A 24,669-nucleotide genomic window follows, 5' to 3' on the forward strand; every position below is an offset into this window, starting at 1 on the left:
TAAGTTTATAGCTGCGTATTTTATATTTTTAAATGCTATTTTAAGCAGAATCTTTAAGCCTCTTAAACATTTTGAATTTTCAATTGGTTTGTTGCTAGTATATGGAAAAAGAATTAGTTTTTGTACAGATCTCATACTCTGTAACCTTGCTAAAGTTACTTATTACAGTTTCTCTTTTGAAGATTCCTTAGAATTTTCACACAGATAATAATAAAAACACCTGCAAATAAAAACAATTTTACTTATTTTGTTCATCTTAACACACTGGACTCCTAGTAAAAGGTTAGAAAGAAGTGCTTAGAATGGGTATCTTGTCCTATACTTGACTATACAGAAAAATGGTCCTTCTTTTATTATTAAGTATGTTGTTTGCAGTAAGATTTTTAATATGCCTTTATCACAAGGTTGAGGAAGTTTCCTGTTATCCCTGTTTGTTGAAAAATTAAAATTGGATGTTGATGAAAAAAATATTCTTAGTCAGATAGTGGAAGGTGAAAAAAAAAAACCTGGATATTGAATATTGATACTGTGGTAAATCACATTGCAAACTAACTTTCTGTTTCTCAAATAAATCCCATTTGGTCATGACTATTATCCTTCTTACATCCTGCCAGATTTGATCTCACGTTATTTTCTTAGGAGTTTTTGCATCTACTTTTAGGGGATGCAAAAATTTTCATTTCTTTTAATGCCACATCTAATTTGGGTATCTGGAATAAGCTAGTCTAATAAAATGTTGGAGGAATTTCCCCTCTTCTATTTTCTGAAAGTTCATGAAAGTTTCTGAAAGTTTGTTTCTGAAATAAGATTGGCATTATTTCTTAAATGCTTGCTAGAATTCACAAGTGAAGACACCTGGGCTAGAAGATATAAGACTATTCAGATTTTTATATTCTGTGAGTTTTGCTAAGTTGTGATGAAATATGTTCACTTCATCTAGGCTGTTGAATTTGTTGACATAAAGTTTGATCACATTCCTTAACTACCCTTTACTATATATGTAGGATTTATAAAGTATCTCCTCTTTCATTCCTAATATTGGTAATTTATGTCTGCCTTCCTCCCCTTTTATTTAACTTTCTTGATCAGTCTAGGTAGGATTTACTGACTTTATTAATCTTTTCAAAGAACCAACTTTTGATGTCATTAATTTTTCTTCATTGTTTGTTCATTTTCTGTAGATTTCTGCTCCTTTTATTGTATTTCCTTTATTCTGCTCAATTTGGGTCTAATTGGCTCTTCTTTCTCTATCTTCTTAAGGCAGAAGCTTAGGTAATTTATTTTAAATCTTTTTCTTGTTTAGCATAATCTAGAACCTTAAATATCCGTTTAAGCCCTGCCTTAGTCATATCATACTGACCATGGATCCTTTTTTTTCTTTCCTAGGGGAAAAAAAAGCATTCCTCCCATTGTGGCCTCTCGAAGTGTTGGGATTACAGGTGTGTGCCACCACACTCAGCCCCGATTATGATATACTGTATTTTAATTATCATTCAGATCAAAATATTTTCTAATTTCTCTTTTAATTTCTTCTTTCATCACAGGTTATTTAGAAGTGTGCTATTCACTCTCAAAACATATAAGGAGTTCCCAGATCTTTGTTACTATTTATAATTTGATTCTATAAGTAGGTTTATAGCATTATTCAAATCTTCTTTATCCTTACTGATTTTTTGTCCTCTTGTGCAAAGGGTTGAAATTTCCAGCTATAATTCTGATAATTTTTGCTTTTTGTATTTTAGGCTGTTTTATTAGGTGCAATATATTTAGGATTTTTCTGTCTCCTTGAACTGAACTGACTCTTTTATCTGTATAAAATATCTCTTTATCTCTGGTAATGATACTCCTTGTTCTGAAGACTACTTTGTCTAATAATATTAAAACCACTTTAGTCTTATTATAATTAGCATACCTACAAGCTTTTATGCACATAATGAAGAGGGTAGCTAAATTTCATTAACAAAACATAAATGGTGATTAAAATTCATTGCTCATTAACTTATGTGAAATAATCTCTGATTAAGAATGTATATGTATATAATGATTACTTCATATACCGACCTCATCAATAAAAGGGATTAACACCACAGCTTCCCATTCCTGTTGTTTCCCATTTAGGTCAGTTTTAAAATCAGGTGGGTAATATTCTATAATTGGTGAGTCTTCACTGGTCATCAAATGCTGTGAAAATATAAAATAGTATAATAGAAATATAAGAACTATTATCAATATAGCTTTTTGTTAATGTATTTATGTTTCCTCATGTTAGTTTAAAATTTCTAAGCAAAGCAAATTAATTTTTTATATTTTAGATAAGTCACAATATACTTGCTATATTTTGATTTTCAACTACAAGAATTCTAATTTCACTGCCACTCGTTGATTATATATTTTACTGAGTTATGCAGCAAAATCAGCCTCTCAATATTCATTTAAAATTTTTTATTGTTTTTTTCACTCTACAAGACATATAACTAATTTTTTTTTTCTATTCAGACTTCATTTCAGTTCATCTAAAAGGCTTCTAGTAGTCCTCTATTTTTAGCCTGAAATTAACAATTTACTTTCATATCTGATGAATTGAATCTATTAAGTAAGATATCAACTGTCACCCAAGATAGTTTAAAAAGTATCCTAAAACCCAAGAACTACTACACCACTAATATCAAAGAGAAATAGTCAATAACATGTTTCTATGACTTTGTAACAGAGGTAGGCAAATAAAGCATAAGGAAAGAATGCAGTATATTCTTAGAGTAATACTCAAAATATTTAAAATAACCAATATGGCATGGGCACTGTGCAATAAAACACACTATAAAACACTTGCATGGTCATGCTGGTCCAGAGTGGTTGAGTATTAAAGCATATTGTATCTGAAGGCAGGGAAAAAAGAATCAAAGAAACTTATGAAGAAAGGGAAGCCAGGATCAAGGAGAGGCTAAGGTTCAAAAAGATGCAGAAGGGAGTCTGACACTGCTAAAGAAGTAAAGGGTGTGTGTGTGTGTCTACTCCAATTCCTGACCAAACCATGGAATTAAAAGAATAGATTGTTACCCTCAAATAAACGACACAAAGTGTAACTTCAGAATCACCTTAGTAAGCTTAGTGTAATTTTGGTAACCTTATTACCCCTGAAATATTTTCCTCCTGTTACATGAAATATGTTTACCAAAGAAAGCTTTTTATTTCACAATTTGATAAGTGTTTAAATATAAATATATACTGAGGTAGTACTGCTGTTGGGATAAATGACTTATTAGAACCATCCCTATTCCAAAAGGTAGAGCGTAAAGGGAAGAGGAATGAATCTGTAAATTTTGGACAAAGTAGATAGCTTCAGATTTTGTCTGTTTTAGTCTACTTTCTTCAGTGTGGGGACAAATTGAAAACGTGTTTAAAGGTGCTGAAAATGAAACCAGGCTCTGAATGGTTTATGGAATTTATTTGCATCTTTAAAACAAAGCTGACTTTAAATCAAGGAATTACTTTTCAGGGACTTGCTAAAGAAATGTTATGGTTTTAAACTGAAAATAAATATTCAGCTACCAAATAAATTTGAGTATTACTGTTTCTAGGTTTGGAGGAAGAGCTCCTAAATATCAAAAAGGACATAAAAACATTTAATTCTAAAACCCACCTGGTAGCATGTAGGAAGTAAATTTTTGCTAGCTGCTGGAAGTACAGCAAGAAGCTGTTCAAAAGGCTTAAAAGGTTTTCCTAGTTCAAAATGGATTCTGAGTGTACTGATGTTGCGTATATCAGATAGAAAAGGTGCATAATGGTAAGGATAGTACCTATAAAACAAAACTGAGTTTTAAACAACTGGCATCTTTATGAAATAGGTTAATACTAAGCATATACTTTTCCCCATATTTTATTTTTCACAACATATAAAAATAATTTTTAAAAATTAGTACCACCCATAATTCTACCATTTGAATATAAGAAACTAGTATTGATGGAAAATATAGGTCATCCAATGGCAACAAATGTTATATTTCCTGAATTTTTAAAGTGTGGTTTCACATTTCTGAAATTGGAATGAATCAGGTAATTGAAAAACACATATAATGTTATGTTTCTTTTAATTTTCAAAATGTTGATTGTGAATCTTCCAATCAAGAAGTTGAACCAGATATGAGGTACTCAGAAGACTTTCAGTTTGGTCACTTGAGCATGGATCATTTAAGCAAGAGGCTGGGAACAGTTGAACGTTCTGGTAAAAGCTTAACAAGGAGAGGAAGAAAAGTGAGTCTGAGCTTATCTAGCTATTACCAGTCAGATCTAAGAACGTTTAACTTTGAATAAGTATGCTTATTTTTTATTTGTGTTAAGGAGGAAGCCGTGTATCAATCAGATGTACTATGTTTTTGTTTTTATTACCTTCTCATCTTAGTTACAGGCATAAATATTTTATAATGCTTTGAACAACAATTTTCAAAAATTTCAGTATGCTCCTAATGTTTGACTCAGGACACCAAAAAAATTAAAATGTTTTTATATTCCATAATTATGGCATACATTTCCAAAAAATGAGGAAGTTTAGGAGGCTAAACGCCATGTAGAATAGAAAATGTATAGACTGGAATAAGATAGACTTTGACTTGACTCTTGCTTGGGTGTATAATCTTTAGAAAGATTACCTAATCTTTCTTAACCTTTCAGAGCCTCAATTTCTTCATCTGTAAAAGGGAGAAAACAATGTTTACTTTTAAATAGTTGTGAAGATTATATGAGAGCGTACTTTTTATGTGCTTGGCCTTAATGTAAGTTACAACAGGAATAATTTACATTCACTCTATTTTAAAAATGGCAAATCAAGGATTTTCTTCATGAGATTGCTCCTCAGAGAGGCCCTGAGAATCAGGTGATTATAAAACTTTTTTCAAAAATAATTAATGTCACGTTACTTTGCATGGGTTTGTATTGCTGGATGGCACTCTGAAACAGAGCCCAGCAGAGGTGCTCTGAACAAAACCAAATCAAACAGAGTTGTGTTATCATCTAAAAGTCTCTAGTATTTACTGTATCATTTTTTGGCTTTTTATTTTCCTACTTTGGTGGATGGTTTGAAAATGCAGACAGGATTTGCTAGAATACGAATCCGAGAGAAATAAAAGTATTACCATTTCCAGTAAAAGCAAATAATCAGGAGGCTGAGGCACGATAATCACTTGAACCCAGGAAGGGGAGGTTGCAGCAGTCAGTCATGACTGTACCAGTGCACCCTAGCATGGGTGACAGAGTGAGACAGAGAGACAGAGCAAGAAAGAAAAGAAAGAAAAGAAAAGAAAGGAAAGAAGAAAGAAAGAAAAGAAAGAAAGAAGAAAGAAAGAAAGAAAGAAAGAGAGAGAGAGAGAGAGAGAAAGAAAGAAAGAAAGAAAGAAAGAAAGAAAGAAAGAAAGAAAGAAAGAAAGAAGGAAAGAAAAGGGAGGTTGCAGCAGTGAGTCAAGACTGTACCAATGCACCCTAGCATGGGTGACAGAGCGAGACAGACAGATAGACAAGGGGAAGGAAGGGAGGGGAGGGGAAGGAAGGGAGGGGAGGGGTGAGGAGGCGAGGGGAGGGGACGGGAGGGGACGGGAGGGGAGTGGAGCGGAGAAAGAAAAGAAGGAAGAAAGGAAAGAGAAAAGAAAACAAAAAAAGAAAGAAGAAAGAAAGAGAAAGAAAATAACTCCTCTCTTTTTTCTTCTTCACCTTTCTAGCCCATCATACAAATAAGCCCATTCTTCTGAGAGACACAGAATCTTGCTCTGTTGAGCACGCTGGAGTGCAGTGGCGCGATCTTGGCTCAGCTCACTGCAGCCTCCACCTCCCAGGTTTAAGTGATTCTCCTGCCTCAGCCTCCCAAGTAGCTGGGACTACAGCGGCACACCACCATGCCCAGCTAATTTTTGTATTTTTAGTAAAGATGGGGTTTCACCATGTTGGCCAGGCTGGTCTCAAACTCCTGACCTCAAGTGATCTATCCACTTTGGCCTCCCAAAGTGCTGGGATTACAGGCATGAGCTACTGCACCCAGCCACTTCAATAATTATTCTTGACAGAGAATTTTTTAGCAAACACAAAAAATGTAAAGAGAATATAATGAACACCCTCACATAACCATCACTCAAACCCAATAATCAAGACTTTGTCACACTTGATTAACCTTGATAGAGAACATTAAATCATTGCATTAACCAAGACCTCTTATTATTAGCCATCTGCTAGGGCTGGAGAAGAGATTACCTAAATTTCATTTAAACTTGGTTGTATGGTACTTTTAAAAACTTACCATAAGTAGAGGCAGGCACAGTGGCTCACACCTGTAATCTTAGCACTTTGGGAGGCTGAGGCGGGCGATCACCTGAGGTCAGAAGTTCAAGACCAGCCTGGCCAACATGGCGAAACCCCATCTCTACTAAAAATACAAAAATTAGCCAGCCATAGGGGTACAAGCCTGTAATCCCAGCTACTCAGGAGGCTGAGGCAGGAGAATTGCTTGAACCCAGGAGGCGGTGACTGCAGTGAGCCAAGATCATGCCACTGCACTGCAGCCTGAGCAACAGAGTGAGACTCCATCTCAAAAAAGAAAAAAAAAAATTATAAGTAGAAATAAAAGGAAGTGCTCCCTAAATAAGACTCTAGTAGAATGAATCATTATGAAAATACAAAACTATTTTTGTTTTTATTCTCTCACCAGCTCCAGGACTGAACTCCATGATAGTAATAGTGCAAAATCCACTGTATTGCCTGAACATAACATGCAGCTTGATCAGCCAGAAAGTCACTGAAAATAGAATATTTTCATTATAACATATTTTTTGAAGACAGGGCAGTGTCTTTAAGCATGATATCTGCTGATACATTTTACCTCAGATAGTTTAATCAATGAATTAGCTATTTATAGCCAAAAATTATAATCCTAAAAACTCCAAAATATTTTCAAAAATTCCACCCTGTCACATTATAGTTTTCCTAAACCAACTATCAAAATAGATAAACCTGTTATTCATATTTATTCAGTTAATGTACCACTTCTTTGGTCCAAAGTTTGAAGATTTACCCAATAAAGCTTTCCATAGCAACACCACCACTCTCTTAAACAGTGGGGGTGAGATGAGAGAAAGGGATGGGAATCTTCTTTATATAGGATGATATCTGAGAGAAGAAAAGGAGCAAATCAGGAAGATCTTAAAATTTGGTTCCAGCAGCTAGAACACTTTGAGAAGTGCTATATGTGAACAATATTCCCTTGAATCCTTTCTTTCTCAAAAATCAAATGACATCTTCTAAGTTTGGGTAAAATAAGTCTTCAAGTCACCAAAAACCAAAACAGAGCCCTGGGCTAAAGGCCAAAGTATTTACGTAGAAATTCCATAACTACATATTTCTGAGAGGTACTTTTTTAACATGAAAAATATTGCTTTTTTATTATAAAAGAACTATTTCCTCATGGGTAAAAACCTGGGTAATGAAGAAAAGCATTTTTTTCACCTTATAGCCATCACTTTTACATTTTGTAGTGTTTCTTTCAATCTTTCTTCAACATCTAGGTTTTTTTAAGTGTTAATGAGAGCATACTGTATACATGATTTTATGTCCTGCCTTTACAATTTGTACTTAATAATATACTATAAGCATCTTTTGAAATTGTTATGAACTTTCTGCAAGTACCAGTTACAGTTCTGCAGATTCTGGAGATGGAAGAGGTGACAGAGATAGTGACTGCAATGATGGGGTCGTGGCCAATTATGACGAACCTTCATGCTGGACATTTAGATCATTTATAATTTTTTACTATTATAAACAACTTTGTAATAAACTTCCTTATAAATAAGGATCATTTTCTCTTTAGCAATTTTTTCACAGGAATATAATACAAGTCAGAATTAATACAATCCTTTCCCAAACCAGACTAGTTGAAACATCTACAATAATTCATGAAACCAAAAAATCCTTTTTCTCCCACTGCTTTATCAAAATTATGCTGTTTTCTGAAGAACTGCAAAATCTGAATTTTTTTATTTTAAAATAAATGCATTGGCAAAAACGTACTCAGATACTACATCAACCCCCATCTTCGTCATGTAATATGTTCTCTTATATTGTCTAAACTCAGTTTCAAATAGGTCATCATCTTCAGTCTCATCTTCTAAATTATCTGGGAAAAAAGCCAGAAAGATAGTGACTGACAATTATGAATATCCTGTTTTTCCACCTAATGATTTGATAAATGCATATCCAAGTTGATGCTTATAAGCTATCACAAAAATCTGTTCCGCCCAAAATTAATACTAATAAAGGAAAGGTATAACATTATCCTGTCAAAGTAGTAACATATCAAAACACATACTTTGTACTTACCCTTAGAAGTTACCATTTCGCCTTCATTTTTGTCTAAAGCAGCCCAACACAGAGAATTTTCCTGGCCCTATAAATTGTAAATCAACATAAATGAATGGTAAGATACACATTTCAAAGTGAGATGTCATTTCTTTTTCATGCACCCATTTGCTTTTCTTCCCATAGTTCTTCCATGGTTATAACAGCCTTCATATCCTGCCCATCTGTTTTTCCTCCCTTGTGATCTCAATCCTTTCTCTCCTCTATTCTCTGACTTCCTGACGACTGCCAATGACTCTCGTTAGTTCTTCGTACTCCTTTATCTGCATTTCCTTTCCTTCATCCAACCTATGACCTCTACCAACTTCCTATGTCTGGGCTATTCCTGCACAGCGTCTCTAATGTTAGCTGCATACTATCCTGACAACTATCAGGGGAGCCAGGGATTACTGACAGGTAAGTTTTGTGTGTACAGGTTCCCAAAAAGTTGCAGAGCCTGTTTTCCTAGAAACAAACAAACAAACAACAACAAAACAGTAGAATGCAGACTGACTGCTGCCAAGTTCCAGTGAGGAAGAGCTAAGTATCAAGAAGGACTACACTAGAGAAAATAAGGATAGTTGCCCCTCCTGGAGCAAGAGTCATTAAGTTTGAACCTAAACAGAGCCAGTACAGCAAGGAGAGTAAGAAACTCAACAGAATCCAATAATTATGAAGAGGCTGAGGAATTTTTCACAAGAGGTTTACCTTTCAAGTTAACACAAGATATTCTTTGGAGATTATTAGAGATGATTTGCAGGGCACTAACACGTTCTAGTTGATTCTATTATTCACTAATTAGGCATGTAACATTTACTAGATATTGTGCTATTAGGTTGGTGCAAAAGTAACTGTGGTTTTTGCCATTACTATTAACTTAAATTATTGTATTTTATATGTAAATCATTTCTAGAGAAAAAAATCACTGATCTAGTTAATGTCTCGTATCTTTAAAGGCTATAAATATCCACATTTTAAAAACTAGTCCATTGTTTTAAAATAACTTTTTTTTTTTTTTTTAATTAAAAAAACATTGCCAGGGGAAAGCGTGAATGCAGTCCTCCTCTACCATGAATCATGCAGTTGAGTTTCCCACACTTGGTGAAATCGCAGGACATCAGCCCATCCACAGTGCAATGGAAAAGCCTCACTCTGGGAAAACCACCTCATGATCATGGTATCTCCCTTTTCAGGTTTTAAATAATTGTGTGTGTGTGTGCGTGTGGTTTTTTTTTTTTTTTTTTTTTTTTGAGACAAGAGTCTCACTCTATCACCCAAGATGGAGTGCAGTGGCCCAATCTTGGCTCACTGCAACTTCTGTCTCCTGGGTTCAGGTGATTCTTATGCCTCAGCCTCCGAAGCAGCTGGGATTACAGGTGTGTGCCACTACACCCAGCTAATTTTTATATTTTTAGTAGAGATGGGAGTTTTGATGTTAAGAAGTAGTAGTAGAGATGCTGGCCAGGCTGGTCTCAAACTCCTGACCTCAGATAATCCACCCACCTTCACCTCCCAAGGTGCTGGGATTACAGGTGTGAGCTACTGCACCCGGCCTTAAATAATTGTTTTTAACATGTTTTAAATAATTGTTTTTAAAAGATAATTCATTTTCTGGGCTTTTATGTTTAGAAAGGTTTTCCACGTTTATTAACATAAAACACAATATTCCTCTTCAACAGTAAAAATAAGAAACTGATTACTGAAAATCTGGTTTAAATGACAGAAGCTAACAAAAAAAAAGAAACCAAACCAATTTCTTAAATGCCTATAGAGAGGAAGAAAGAGAAATAAAATGAGGCAATCCCAAATCATAAAAAGTAAGATGAGAAACAAAGAATATCACTTTTGCCTTTACAATTAAAACAATGAAAGGATACCTAAAAAAATAGACACCTTTAATTTTTTCTTTTCCTTGTAGTTCCTGGCTTCTTCTGCTGCCACACCTGCTGCTTCGTTGAGGTACTTGTTACCAACTTTGCTTTCAAACCATTTTAGGTCCACAAAAACTTCACTGAAGTGCTCCCGATCAAACTGTATAGAAATATTTAAATTTATTCAAAAATAATTTAAATATATCTAGAAGAATACAAATCAAACTTATAACAGTGACTACTACTGGGGCATAGGAAATTCTTTTATATATATGGGGGACCTCATGTGTTACTGTGAAAATACAAATAGAAAACAAATAAAAATAAAATTAATTTAGTAAAAGTATTCATACTGAATCAGCAACTGGAATAGAATTATAAAACCCTTTTCTTCTGGTATTACATAATTCATGACTGACCTTTTATAGCTACTCTGGGACAGGAAAACAAAAATTTCTAGTTACTTACATCTGATAGCTTCACAAGGTATTTCTCAAATCTAGGTAAGTTGAGATGCCCACTTTCATTAATATAACCTAAGAGAAACAAAAATTAAAATCTGTACTAAAAGCTGACATTTTTTCTAAACAATTCTACAAAATTCTTTTTACAAAATGTTGAATGTTCATGTTCTACTGTAGTAATCAAGAACAAACAGTGTTGGACTATATACAAACTGGCCCTAGTTTCTATGAATTTTATGCTACTATAAATATGCAACATTCAAGTACCAAAGCCAAGTACAAGAAATTCAAGGTTCACAGAATAATACTCCAACAACATTTGGTAACAATTAATTACATTAAATATGATCTATAATCTATATAGATCATTCAATTTGATTTGTTAATTTAAGGACTGATGGCCTGCTACCCTGTGGCCTCTTTTATTCAGCATCACTGTTTGTCAATTTTCTGTTTTCATTGAAAAATAATTCATATTAAACATTCTGATGTATATCCATTAAAGAAATTGAATTTCTATGCTTAAATATGAAAGGAGTTAAGTGAAACCAGTAAAGTATGGTGGCTTTCTTAAGGAATTAAAGGCAAAGATTAGGCTGTGTATGGTGGCTCAAGCCTGTAATCCCAGCACTTTGGGAAGCTGAGGTACGGGAATCACTTGAGGCCAGAAGTTTGAGACCAGCCTGGTCAGTATGGTAAAACCCCATCTCCACTAAAAATATAGAACTTAGCCGGGTGTGGTGGCACACGCCTGTAATCCCAGCTACTCAGGAGGCTGAGGGACAGGAATAGCTTGAACTCAGCAGGCAGAGGTTGCACTGTCGCCGAGGCACTCTAGCCTGGGCGACAGTGAGACCTTGTCTCAAAAAGAAAAAAGTGAAAAAAAAATAAAGGCAAAGATTAGTTAGGTGTCAGTAAGTAAGGTTCATTAACTCTGTGTACTTTCTTTCCTTGTGAATCGCTGAAAATAACAACCTTGGAGGTTAGCACCTTAGACCAAAATAAATCCTCAATGTTTTTCTACTTAAGCCGTGCATGCAATAATCTACTAAACTAAGTCACATTTTTAGGGTAAGGAGGCACTAAATTAAAGTATCCTTGAGTGATTATTAAGTTTTTCTTACCCCCAAGTTCTGGCAGGATGGTGATATATGTTCCATAAAGAAGTGGCAGTGCATCATGATTAATATGTAAATGAGGTAGATGAGGGATAAAATCATTACCAACAAGAAACCCCATCAAAATCCAATCATCTATTATCCTTTCAATATCATATTTAAATGTGATCTTTTCCTACAGTAAAATGGAGAACAAAGTCAAATCCAGTGAAAATTTCTGCAATGGAAATCCCTAGTTCATGGCTTTATTAATACTTACTTTTAATACTGAAAACTCATAGTCAATATACTCTCTCATTAAAGACAAGTGTAGGAGGTGAAATGTGGTTTCTTCTGGAGCACATACCCTGTAATTAATCAGATGATCAAGATATAGTGAATTGTATTTTTAAGGTCTCACCTTAAAAACGTACCAAACTTAAGCCAAAATTATCATTAGAAGATAGTCAGATAAATGCCTTGCAATTAAGGCATACAATTTATACGAAAGTTTCAGGGTAACAAAGATAAAAATACAATTGCAAATATCCACATGCAAAAGAATGAAGCTGAACCCTTACGTTACACCACACACTAACATTAACTCGAAATGAATCAAAGATCTAACCATAAAAGTTAAAACTTTAAAACTCTTTTAAAAAATAGATGAATTGGACTATAACAAAATTAAAAACTTTTATACATCAAAGGACACTATCATGAAAAGACATCATGAAAAGGCAACGTATGGAATAAGAGAAAGTATTTACAAATCACGTTATCTGTTAAAGAATTACTATCCATGCCTAGTTTCTGTTCTTTCTTCCAACGTATATGCTATATGATTTACCTTTGTGTTTTTTTGCCACCAAATCGAACTTCTTCTCTTAAGAGAGAAAAATGTGCCTCATGACTTGTTAATCCAAGCATAATCTGTTGAAAAATGATTAAGAAATGTTTCTCCCATTTTTTATAATGTTGAGTTCACAAAAGCAATTAAAAAACACTTATACAGGGAAAAATAAGAAAGAATTAGGTTAAACAGACAAATATCAAAATATGATCTATTTGTAGGTTATGAATGAGATAAAGTGTACTTTTCTAAGAAAAATTTATTCACCTTAGCTCACGTGCCTTTCATAATCATTATCCTACCTCCTATCTCCACTCCTCTTCCTATTCTCTCAAATCCCAAAAATCTTCTCTTGGTTTTCACATGATTCTACTTGCTGTGGGGGAATGGGTCAGAAATTAGAGGAAGCAGCTTTTCCGTGACCAAAGAATGCAGGACTCTTTTGGATACCAGGATAGCCCCACTATATGAAAACTCAGAAAAAAATGGAAAAGGGCACTTTCAGTTAATTTTTTCAAACAGTATTCCCTTTTTTTTTTGAGATGGAGTCTCCCTCTGTCACCCAAGCTGGAGTGTAGTGGTACAATCTTGGCTCACTGCAACCTCCTTCCCCCAGGTTCAAGTAATTCTCCTGCCTCAGCCTCCTGAGTAGCTGGGATTACAGGTACCCCACAACATGCCTGGCTAATTTTTGTATTTTTTAGTAGAGATAGGGTTTCACCATTTTGGCCAAGCTGGTCTTGAGCTCCTGACCTTAGATCATCCGGCCACCTCAACTTCCCAAAGAGCTGGGATGACAGGCATGTGCCACTATGCCTGGCCTCTCATGTAGTATTTTAATACTCAAAGTAAGTCAACAGTCTATTGAGACCTATCAATCAAATGCCATGTACTTGCATACTGTTTATTTCAATCTTGATTCAAACAATAAAAAAAATGAAACGTTTGTGAGGCAATCAGGAAAATGATAATACTAACTGGTTATTTCTATATTAAGAAAAAGTTGTTAATTTCTGTTTTAGGTGAGATGATGGCATTGTAGTTATGTATCTTTTCTAAAAAAACACTCTAATCTTTTAGAGAAACATTATGAAATATATATAAATTAAATGATACAATGTTTGGGATTTGCTTTAATAATCTGGGGGAGGGAGCGGGTAGGAGAGAGAGGAGACAGATGATTACAGGTAGAAATTTAGAATTATTTAAGTTAAATGAAGGACATAGGATGCTCATTATATTACTTTTTCTATTTTTGTTTATGCTTGAAAATTTGCATAATAAAAAGTTAAGGCCAAAATAGTCTATTAAAGGTATTTGGAACATGGCATTTTCAGATCAGGAGTTATTAAAAACCTTGTATTAAGTCTGAGTGTAAAAAGGCAGCCTCACTTCTCTGACTTTGGCAAAGTATTCACAGCACTAGGATTAGTCACATCTGTAGACTAATTATAGAGATCTGTTGGTCATAAACTATGGCTAAAAAGCTAATTTTCCAATGATTTTTAGAACTTTGGTAATGACAGAAGCAGCAATCATTATGTCTTCAATATTTGTTGCCACAGCCAGTAAGTTTCTTGTATAAAATGAAATCTCTTTGATATTTACCTACCAATGCATAAGGTTTTAATAATAAATATTATACCTACCAAGTCGGCATCTAAACCATAAAGACAGTGTCTGGTGTTTGGATCGTGATCTGGCTTTGCCTTCTCGGATCTGATAAATTCCATAATTTTATGCTCTCCTTCTCCGGGAGTCTAAATAAAATGTTTTTAAAAGTACAGTAATATTGTATGCTTGAGAATATTAAATAATATTTTAAAACTCTTTAACTAAAAAAAGATAATAACCTCATGGCCTGAGAAGTAGATGGTAACTCCTTGCCATGACTTGTCCGTGGAAATTTTCATATTTACAAAATACTTCAGATGTTCATGTAACCTGGCCATAAATTCAGTTCCTAAAAATAGTAAGTTTTAAAAAGGTTAATCTGAGAAAGACATAAAAACAGTAAGCTCTCAGTGACAACACATGACTGAATCTGAGCGCACAGCGAATAGCTAGGTAGGTATAGGATCTCCAAAGAAGGTCAAAAGCCTTCTGGCTTATTCTGAAAAACAAGTAATGTTGGACCTTTCCTTCGTAAATATCACAACTATTTCTAATGTCTCTAGTCCCCCTATATAAAATCAGTGTCACATAAGGAAAGTCAAGGAATTTTACTAATATCTCAGGACTGTGCTTCAGGAATTTTCATATAAGAACAGAGTTTGAACTCTCTAAAGAACCTCTACCTTCTATTTCTTCTGCTGATTCTTAAGTTTTTTTTTTTTTTTTTTTAAGGTTTGTAGCTTGAATCAGATTGTCAATAATAATAAATAATAACCATTATTACTATTGAAATTACTATTCTGGAAACTTATTATTAATTTGGAACCTCAGTCTACAATGATTACATTTTGGGAAAGGCCCAGATGGTCAATAGTCAAAAGTGATACAGTCTAAAACCACAATCAGGATAAAACTGTTTGTTAAACTGAGCAATGTGTAACCAATGCACTTAAAGAAAGGGCAAATTACTGCTGTTAGTAAAGAACTGATGAGAAAGTTATATTTTAAGATTTTCATTCAAAGAGAAGTATTATAATGATGCTAGACAAAGGTTGTAAAAGTATAGACTATGCTGCTGCATACAAAATTAAACACAATACTGATACATTCATTTTCCTTAAAGTCATAAAAATCTTAACTACTTTTGAGAAGCAGAGTAGTAAGTGCTCTGGACTAGGCGAATGAGTTTCTTACTCTCAATACCACAAGCTAGATACATCAACTTGAGGTTGATAGGAAGACTCATCAACCTCACTGAGTCTGTTTTAACATAAATAAACAGCAGGAGTAAGACAGAAAGATATATAAGCATAAGTTTCTTTTAGTTCTGCAATTCTGTATATCTGAGAGGTTCCTGTCCATATCTGCTCTAATTTATCTACATCTGAAAATCCCTACAGTCTTTGTAGGAATATTCATGACCAAGGTGACCAAACCAACTCATAAGCAGACCTAAGTGGGAAAACAGAGTAACCGGAACCTTAAAGCCAAAATAAACAGAGCATAGAAAAGAAAAATACATGTAAAAACCAAGTTTTCAATTTATATTTCAATTCTGTCATAATTTTTCTCTCAGTGAATTTACCTGGTGTGATACAGTTGGAATCAAATCTGGCCTCTGTAGGAAGAGTTTCTCCCTTCTCTATTGCCTTTTTAATTTTGTCTTCTGCCTCCTTTGCTGACCTTAAAGGTTAATGGAAAAAATTATCTTAAGTTTTCTGAAAAAAAGTGAAGATCTTTACATAAACTGCTATGTAGGTGCCTTTATAACTAAAATAGTAATTCATCAGTTGTAAGGTTCAAAACATACAAGTTTTGAAATTATTATGATTGATAAAAATGAGCCTCAGAATTGTCTGTATTGTTGGATTGAATTTTTCAGGCCCGGTGCAGTGGCTCCTGCCTATAATCCCAATACTTTGGGAGGCTGAGGTGGCAAGAACAATTGAGTCCAGGAGTTTAAGACCAGCTTGGGCAACAGAGCAAGATCCCATCTCTACAAAAAAGAAAAAAATATTCTCCAGGTGCAGGGCCATGTGCCTATGGTGTCAGCTACTTGGGAGGCTAAGGTAGGAGGATCCCTTGAGCCCAGAAGCTCGAGATTGCAGTGAGTGATGATTGTACCATTGCACTCCAGGCTGTGTGACAGAGTGAGACCCTGCGGCATTTAAAAAAAACAAAAGAATTAAATTTTTCAGATTAAGATTATAGAAGTAACACATTTTAACAGAATGTTAAGAAGGCAAAGTAATTGTCACAAATATATAGTAAATTCATTCTAGAAATAAGATCAAAGTATAGCTTTAAATGTTCATTATATATGCTACATCTAATGATAATGACATTTAATGATCTTAATCATCATTTAATGTATACATTTAAGATCATTAAAATTATCCCTAAGATTATATAACAATACAATTATAAAATTGAAATACCTATCTGTGTTTCCTAAAAACATTTAAAATGAAAGCCTAATGATATTAATGAAATCAACTGCCAAATCATCACATTTCTGAGGCAACAGAATTTACTAAGAAATAAAACCTGAGTTTTACAGTCAGGCAAACCTGGATTTGAATATGGGAGTCCTACCACCTGTCTGACTTCTACTGCAACCCCTTTGCAGCAAACCAGCATGCCACATGGCATACAAGTTAGGAAACTTTGCTTTGAATATAGTTTCTACAGCCTTGCTACCAGCTTCAACTACTGCGCCCTATAGAATTCTATTTCTGTGATGAACAAACTCTTCTTCATGTTTAACCTCTCTTTCACCATCCTCTTTAATATACCAAAAACTCAGGATACCAGCTCATTTGTAAACTCTGCAATGTCTTCTTTCCTCTTTTCTTCCCTTCCTTTTTTGGCTGACCAAACAATTATTCAACATTGTTATGTCACAAGGTCTTAGGATATAACAAAGAGAAATTATTCCTGGCCAGGCATGGTGGCTCACACTTGTAATCCCAGCATGGGAGGTTGAGGTGGGTGACTCATCTGAGTTCAGGAATTTGAGATCAGCCTGGCCAACATGGCGAAACCCCATCTCTATTAAAAACACAAAAAAAATTAGCTGGGTGTGGTGGTGAGTGCCTACAGTCCCAGCTACCCAGGAGGCTGAGACAGGAGAATCACTTGAACCCAGGAGGCAGAGGCTGCAGTAAGCCAAGATCACACCACTGCACGCCAGCCTAGGCGAGACAGAGTGAGATTCTGTCTCAAAAAAAAATTCCTGTTCTCAGAGATTACACTCTAGTGGGGAGGTAGAAAATTAAACAGCCATACTGTTTAATCTGGATGCAATAAAGAAAATGTTTGGGACAGGAACAAGGTAAGACTATTAAAGTAATCTAGATTAAGATAATGGTAGTCCAGGCTGAGACAGTAGCATTAAAGATGGAAAGAAGTAGATAGATGTGACAAACTTGAGACTGGATAAAGAGGATTGGATATGAGGAATGAGGAAGAGAGAGAAGTCCAAATAACTCTTGGACTTTTGGATTAGGTAGCTAGTGGCAGGTGTTGTCATTCACTGAAATAAGAAATACAGAAGGCAGACTGTTTTAAGGGGAAGATGAGTTCAGTTCTAAATACGTTAACCCTGAAGTATAATCTGGGTTTTCCAAAGAGAGACATTCAGAAGGCATGTGGATATATAAGAGCTCAGGAGAAAGCAATCCACCAGAAAGATAAATTTGGAGTCACCAACAGAAATATAGTAATCAAAGCCATTGGATGAAATAACTCAGAGCTTAGGATAGAAAGTTAAGAAATATTAATATTTAAGAAAAGCAGAGGAAGAAAAGAAGACAAGGAGACTAAGAAAGTTCTGTCAAAGAGAGAATGTGGTTACATGATGGTCATGGAAAGGGACAAGTTCAAGAAAGAATGGTCAACATCGTTAAGTGATGTGGATAAATGAAATAAGTTAAAGAAAGAATAATTCTTTGGATTTAGCCATAATTTTGTTAGGAAATTTTAGTGGCATGGTGGAGATAAAAAGATAGAAGACATATTTAGGAACAAGTAAAACAGGGAATTATGAATGGAGAAGGTCATCACTGTAGAGAATGGCAGAAAGCTAACTAGGGGATTTCTAGGAAAAATATAGAGCTCAATACCAGCACAGTATTTAATAAATGCTTGTAGTGGTTATAATGCATCGGCCCTCAACTTCCATTTCATTCTCCTAGTTTACCTTCTGATACCACAGAGGTTAGAAAGCTCTCAGGATTCCCTGCAGCTAAGTGTCTGAATATGGCTTAGAATTTCTCAATTAGATGCCTGCATAAAAGGTTTGGAAGGTGGAAGTGTCGTGATGCCTGCATCACAGTTGAGGCATTGGAGCTCTAGTGTCTGTGAATATTTCAGCAATGGTAAAGAAGATCCCAATATTCAGTAGCTTTGGAGGTGCTAATAAGCAAGGAATAGAGAATCAGTTTTTTTCAGTACAGATATAGCAGGTGCACTGTAGCTCTGGAGCTAGCAGATGCAGTGGTAGCTTCCTAATTGTTGAATTGTAACTAGTGATGTATTCTTAGAGCCCCCAGTGACAGCTTAATTATTGGTTCACAGATAAAGGAATAAGTTCCTAGAACCACCCATTTTGATAGGGGGCTCTAAACTCTTCACCATATTACTTGAATGTGGTAATAGTTCTGCCACTGGTGAGTCAGTTCTGTGGCGCTGTTTGGGAGGTCATCCCTTATGGCTCACCTAGATTCCTGTCTCTACTAAAAAATTTGCTAGGCGCAGTGGCTCATGCCTGTAATCCCAGCACTTTGGGAGGCCGAGGTGGGTGGATCACTAAGTCAGGAGATCAAGACCTGGCTAACATGGTGAAACCCCAGCGTGGTGGCATGCGCCTGTAGTCCCAGCTACTCAGGAAGCTGAGGCAGGAGTATCGCTTGAACCTGGGAGACAGAGGTTACAGTGAGCCGAGATCATGCCATTGCACTCCAACCTGGGTGACGGAGTGAGACTCTGTCTCAAAAAAAAAAAAAAAAAAAAAGGCCAGGCGCGGTGGCTCACGCCTGTAATCCCAGCACTTTGGGAGGCCAAGGCAGGTGGATCACGAGGTCAAGAGATCGAGACCATCCTGGTCAAAATGGTGAAATCCCGTCTCTACCAAAAATACAAAAAATTAGCTGGGCATGGTGGCGCGTGCCTGTAATCCCAGCTACTCAGGAGGCTGAGGCAGGAGAATTGCCTGAACCCAGGAGGCGGAGGTTGCGGTGAGCCGAGATTGCACCATTGCACTCCAGCCTGGGTAACAAGAGCAAAACTCCAACTCAAAAAAAAAAAAAAAAAAATTGGCCAGGCACGGTGGCTCACACCTGTAATCCCAGCCCTTTAGGAGGCTGAGGCGGGCAGACCACATGAGCTCAGGAATTTGAAACCAGCCGGGCCAACATGGTGAAACCCTATCCCTATTAAAAATACAAAAGCTGGACAGGCGTGGTGGTGGGTGCCTATAATCCCAGCTACTCGGGAGGCTGAGGCAGGAGAATCATTTGAACCTGGGAGGCAGATGTTGCAGTTAGCCAAGATTGCGCCATTGCACTCTAGCGTAGGCAACAGAAGTGAAGCTCCATCTCAGAAAAAGCAAAATGATATACACACACACACACACACACACACACACATACACACACACACACACAGTATATTATAAAAAAGTATATAATTTTGGGTCTGGTGGCACTTGCTTGTAATCTCAGCTACTTGGAAGGCTGAGGCACGATAATCACTTGAACTAGGGAGGCAGAGGTTACAGTGAGCTAAGATCACGCCACTGCACTCCAGCCTGGGTGACAGTGAGATTCTGTCTCAGCAAAGAAACAAACAAAAGAACCCTCAACATATGTTTTGAGAAAGGACATCTCACTGAGTTCCTCCTAACTCATTACTTGACTGGAAAAATATATCATTGAGATATTTCCATTTCTGGGGGAATTTTATGCAGAAAATAAACATGAACAGAAGATTGTGTTAAATCAATTATCTTTAAAATAATATATTTTTACTAAGCTAAATAATATTCCAAAATAAAGCATAAATCTTTTACCTAAAACGCCTCCCACGCTGCTGGTTCATTTTTGCTCGAGGAGCCACACCATCAACAGCCATAAAGAACACTTTCCTGGGTTTAATAATGCGAAACAATACCTCCAGGTAGTGAAAAATATCAGTAAAGATTTTATCATCTGAAATTCTAAAGTGAACATCATCATCATTAGGGTGGGAGCACTGATGTATAATTCCATTCATATCCAGATACAAGTTGTCAAATTCAGGAATCTGAAAAACAAAGAAAAATGCTTCAGATTATTTATTTTAATCAACTATAGATATCTTAAGCAGCAGGGAAAAGTGATTATTCAATTATAAAAGCATGACTAGTGTATTCTGATTATACAAAAACTGAGTAAAACAATCACAGATTAATTTAAAAAGTAAAGAACTGGTAATATGGTAACATATTTGGTTATATATAACGCACCAATGACTTGATTAAATTCACTGTCAGGAAATAATCTACTTATTCAAAATAATATAAAACACCAAATAAAGTGCTTGGTTCATTTGGCACTCAAAATATTAGTTTTGTTCTTTTCTACCATTTGACATTAACTCCTCAAAAACCTCAATTTCCTCTATAAATGGGCAACAAAAAGCTACTTACATCAAAAGGCTGTTTGTACATCGTTATTGAAAGGTTTCACTCATGATGTAAAGGCTAATTGCATACTTAGTTTCACTGAAACAATCACTGATTGGTTCTATTAATTTTTTAAATGTTAGATTATGCCAAGAAACTTATGAAACTGAAACCTGAAAAATGAATTTGTTTGTGATATGTGGGTTAATAATTTGTAAACTCTGACTAACAGGCATCTACTTTTATAAGACCTTAATGGCTCTCTCATTTACTTTTCCTCTATTTAAACATTTGTGTTGGAACTCTTGGTCCCAGCAGGAACAAAATTTTTTTACTAAAAAGAAAAAAAGTAAATGTTTGTGAGTAAGGGGAACATTACAGAAACAAACATACACTAAGATGGAACTGAAATGGGTACAACTAAAGAGTTATAGTTTCTAGTGTAATAAAAGTTTTAGAATAGAGTGTACCTTACATATTCATTAAATTACTTTGAATTTTCAAACATAAAAACATAAGGAGCTCTCCTTGTATAAACATAATAGAAATCACTTCTGAAACAGTAACTCAAGTTTTACAACATGTACAGGTAACAATATATTTTCCTGCTACTGAGAAAATAGCATGCTTTTGAGTTTTGGGAGTGAAAAGTTTTGGTCTCCGAATCAATGAACACCATCAAAACATATTTTTATAAAATATCTATTTATACAGTATTGTATGTACAAGCAACACGTAAAAATTTTAGAATTTTCACCAACCTTGGGGACAGAGCGAGACTGTCTCAAAAAAAAAAAAAAAAGCAAATTTTTTTTTTTTTTTGAGACGGAGTTTCGCTCTTGTTACCCAGGCTGGAGTGCAATGGCGCGATCTCGGCTCACCGCAACCTCCGCCTCCCGGGTTCAGGCAATTCTCCTGCCCCAGCCTCCTGAGTCGCTGGGATTACAGGCACGCGCCACCATGCCCAGCTAATTTTTTGTATTTTTAGTAGAGACGGGGTTTCACCATGCTGACCAGGATGGTCTCGATCTCTTGACCTTGTGATCCACCCGCCTCGGCCTCCCACAGTGCTGGGATTACAGGCTTGAGCCACTGCGCCCGGCCCCAAAAAAGCAAATTTTTAAAGGAATCACAGAAAATGCAAAGCAATTCAGAAAAGAATAAATGCAAAAGTCTAACAAGCACATGAAAAGCTGTTCACTGTCCAAAATTTCTAATTTAAATGACACATCGGCTGGGTGCGGTGGCTCACGCCTGTAATTCCAGGACTTTATGAGTCCGAGGTGGGCAGACACCAAGGTCAGAGATCAAGACCATCCTGGCCAACATGGTGAAACCCCATCTCTACCAAAAACAATATAAAAATTGGCGGGCTGTTTTGGGGGAGGCAAAGAAAAAAAAAGAAAAAAAAATCAGTGGGCCATGATGGTGGGTGCCTGTAATCTTAGCTACTTGGGAGGCCGAGGCAGGAGAATTGCTTGAACCCGAGAGGCAGAGGGAGGATACAGTGAGCTGAGATCGTGCCACTGCACTCCAGCCTGGCAACAGAGCCAGACTGTTTCAAAAAAAAAAAAAAAAAAAAGAAATGACACATCATTTTGCCCACATTAGTAAAAATTAAAGAGACTGATGTTATCCATGTTAACAAGGGCTTTGGGGAAACGCATATTTTGCATGTTATTAAAAGCAATGGGTAGCGTTTATTATGCAATTATTAGGTACTAAACATCGGGCTAAATATGTATATTCATTCTCTGACTTAATTACAACAAGCTTAAAAGATAAATATTTAGCATTCTCATTTTAGAAAGTCACAGAGCTAGAAAAACAGAAACGGGGTTTATACCCAATAGTTTGGGACTGCAATGTAAATTAGCATAACTGATCAAAAAGTATGTATTAGAAATTTGAAACGTGTATCTTTAACCCAGGATTTCTACTGTTGAAAATTTATCCTAACAAGTAATCAGATATGATTAACTTGTAAAGATATAAGGATAAAAATTTTCATGGCAGTACTGTACAAAAAAGATAAAAATAGAAAACTGATGATGGTACATCCGCACAATGGAATACAACACAGCAATTACAAATGTGAAACAGACTCATATTTGACATGGAATAATACGCATAATATATATAATCAGTGACAAAGGCAGGGTATAAACAGCAGGTATAGTCTCCTATTTATAGAAAATATTTACTTACATATACATCTGCATAGAAAAGTTAGGAAGTATATAAAAACAAGATGTTACTAGAGGTTAACCATGGATGATGAAAGCTTTTTACTTTCCTCTAGGCTATATAATATTTTTTATATCTTTCTGCATTATCTGAATTTTTAAAAATAATGAGCATATATTACCTCTATAATCTAAAAAATACTCCACTATAATTTTCCTTTTAGAAAAAGAATATTTGAAAAATTCTCAGGTTTCAGATTAGTAAGAAAGACAGAGAATAATTAATCATTGGCTAATGTGTTGAATAAAGTGAGAACACGCAGTAGAATTTTGCTCCCATACTGGCAGATTAGTGCCCTCAAAAAAAAAAAAAAAAAGAATTTTGCTCCCATACAAAGAGATTACTGAAAATGTAGTTTCTCTTCTCAGAGTTATTACATTTGCAAGTTAGAAATTTCAAGGTTATTTTATACTCTCCTCCTTCTCCAATCCCATATCTAATTAATCACTGGGGTATTTTTCTTTTTAATTTAGCATCCAAAATGTTTCTAGAATCTTACCATCTTATCCATTCCCACTGTCTTAGGCAATCTTATCCTTTTCTCTATCCCCAGACCTCCTGCACTGGTCCACGCCCTGTTTCCCAATAGAACTACTTGCTTCCAGTTTCTCTCTCAGCATAGCTATTTTTCTAAAACAATAATCTGATCACATTGCATCCTTACTTAAACTGACTGGATATTACAAATCCCAAACAGCATAAAAGTTCCTGCATGATTTGGCTGCTATTTTTCCTGCCAATTCTATATTCTTTCCTCTTTCTACATATCTTTACAAGCTACTACAAGAAAACATTGAGGAAAACTTCTAGAACACTGGTGTGGGCAAAAATTTCTTAAGTAATATCCCACAAGCACAGGCAACTAAAGCAAAAATGGAGAAACTGTATCACATCAAGTTAAAAAGCTTCTGCATGGAAAAGGAAACAATCAGCAAAGTGAAGAGACACGGAATTCAAGAAACATATTTGCAAACTACTCAACTAACAAGGAATTAATAATCGGAATAGACAATGAGCTCAAACAGCTCTATACGACGAAATCTAATAATCTAATCAAAAAAACGGGCAAAAGGGTTGAAAAGACATTTCTCAAAAAAAGACTTACAAATGGCAAATGGGCATGTGAAAAGGTGCTCAACATCACTGATCATCAGAGAAATGCAAATTAAAGCTACAATGTGATATCATCTTACCCCAGTTAAAATGGCTTATATTCAAAAGATAGGCAATAACAAATGCTAGCAAAGATGTGGAGAAAAGGGAACCCTCGTATACTGTTGGTGGAAAGGTAAGTTAGTACAACCAATATGAAGAACAGTTTGGAGGTTCCTCAAAAAACTAAAAATAGAACTACCATATGATCCCAGGAGCCCTACTGCTGTGTTAATATACTCCAAAGAGAGGAAATCTGTATTTCGCAAAGATATCTGCACTCCCTTGTTTGTTGCTACACTGTTCACAACAGCCAAGATTTGCAAGCAACCTAAGT

The 24,669-nt window shown here is 35.5% G+C and overlaps 1 protein-coding gene and 1 non-coding gene across 8 annotated transcripts in view; both read right to left on the minus strand.

Annotated features, from left to right (window-relative positions):
- The window catches only part of XRN1 (5'-3' exoribonuclease 1), a 126,331-nt gene that overhangs the window by 94,693 nt on the left and 6,969 nt on the right, over nucleotides 1-24,669 (minus strand). For 6 of the 7 annotated variants that reach the window (XM_017523759.1, XM_017523755.1, XM_017523757.1 and 3 more), the window contains exons 2-15: nucleotides 20,340-20,572; nucleotides 15,855-15,952; nucleotides 14,509-14,618; nucleotides 14,305-14,415; nucleotides 12,653-12,735; nucleotides 12,083-12,170; nucleotides 11,830-11,998; nucleotides 10,710-10,777; nucleotides 10,264-10,401; nucleotides 8,353-8,419; nucleotides 8,044-8,149; nucleotides 6,686-6,775; nucleotides 3,641-3,797; nucleotides 2,062-2,181 (exon numbers count right to left, since the gene is read on the minus strand). In XM_017523759.1, the coding sequence (XP_017379248.1) occupies nucleotides 2,062-2,181; nucleotides 3,641-3,797; nucleotides 6,686-6,775; nucleotides 8,044-8,149; nucleotides 8,353-8,419; nucleotides 10,264-10,401; nucleotides 10,710-10,777; nucleotides 11,830-11,998; nucleotides 12,083-12,170; nucleotides 12,653-12,735; nucleotides 14,305-14,415; nucleotides 14,509-14,618; nucleotides 15,855-15,952; nucleotides 20,340-20,572 (1,638 nt within the window). The remainder of the gene's footprint in view (nucleotides 1-2,061; nucleotides 2,182-3,640; nucleotides 3,798-6,685; nucleotides 6,776-8,043; nucleotides 8,150-8,352; nucleotides 8,420-10,263; nucleotides 10,402-10,709; nucleotides 10,778-11,829; nucleotides 11,999-12,082; nucleotides 12,171-12,652; nucleotides 12,736-14,304; nucleotides 14,416-14,508; nucleotides 14,619-15,854; nucleotides 15,953-20,339; nucleotides 20,573-24,669) is intronic. The other variant, XM_017523762.2, reaches the window with a different exon arrangement.
- Nucleotides 9,408-9,574, minus strand: LOC119470435. The gene has a single exon (XR_005199335.1). It is a non-coding gene; the product is annotated as a U1 spliceosomal RNA (small nuclear RNA).

Source organism: Cebus imitator, unplaced genomic scaffold (assembly GCF_001604975.1).
Source record: "Cebus imitator isolate Cc_AM_T3 unplaced genomic scaffold, Cebus_imitator-1.0 Scaffold30, whole genome shotgun sequence".
NCBI classification, from domain to species: domain Eukaryota; kingdom Metazoa; phylum Chordata; class Mammalia; order Primates; family Cebidae; genus Cebus; species Cebus imitator.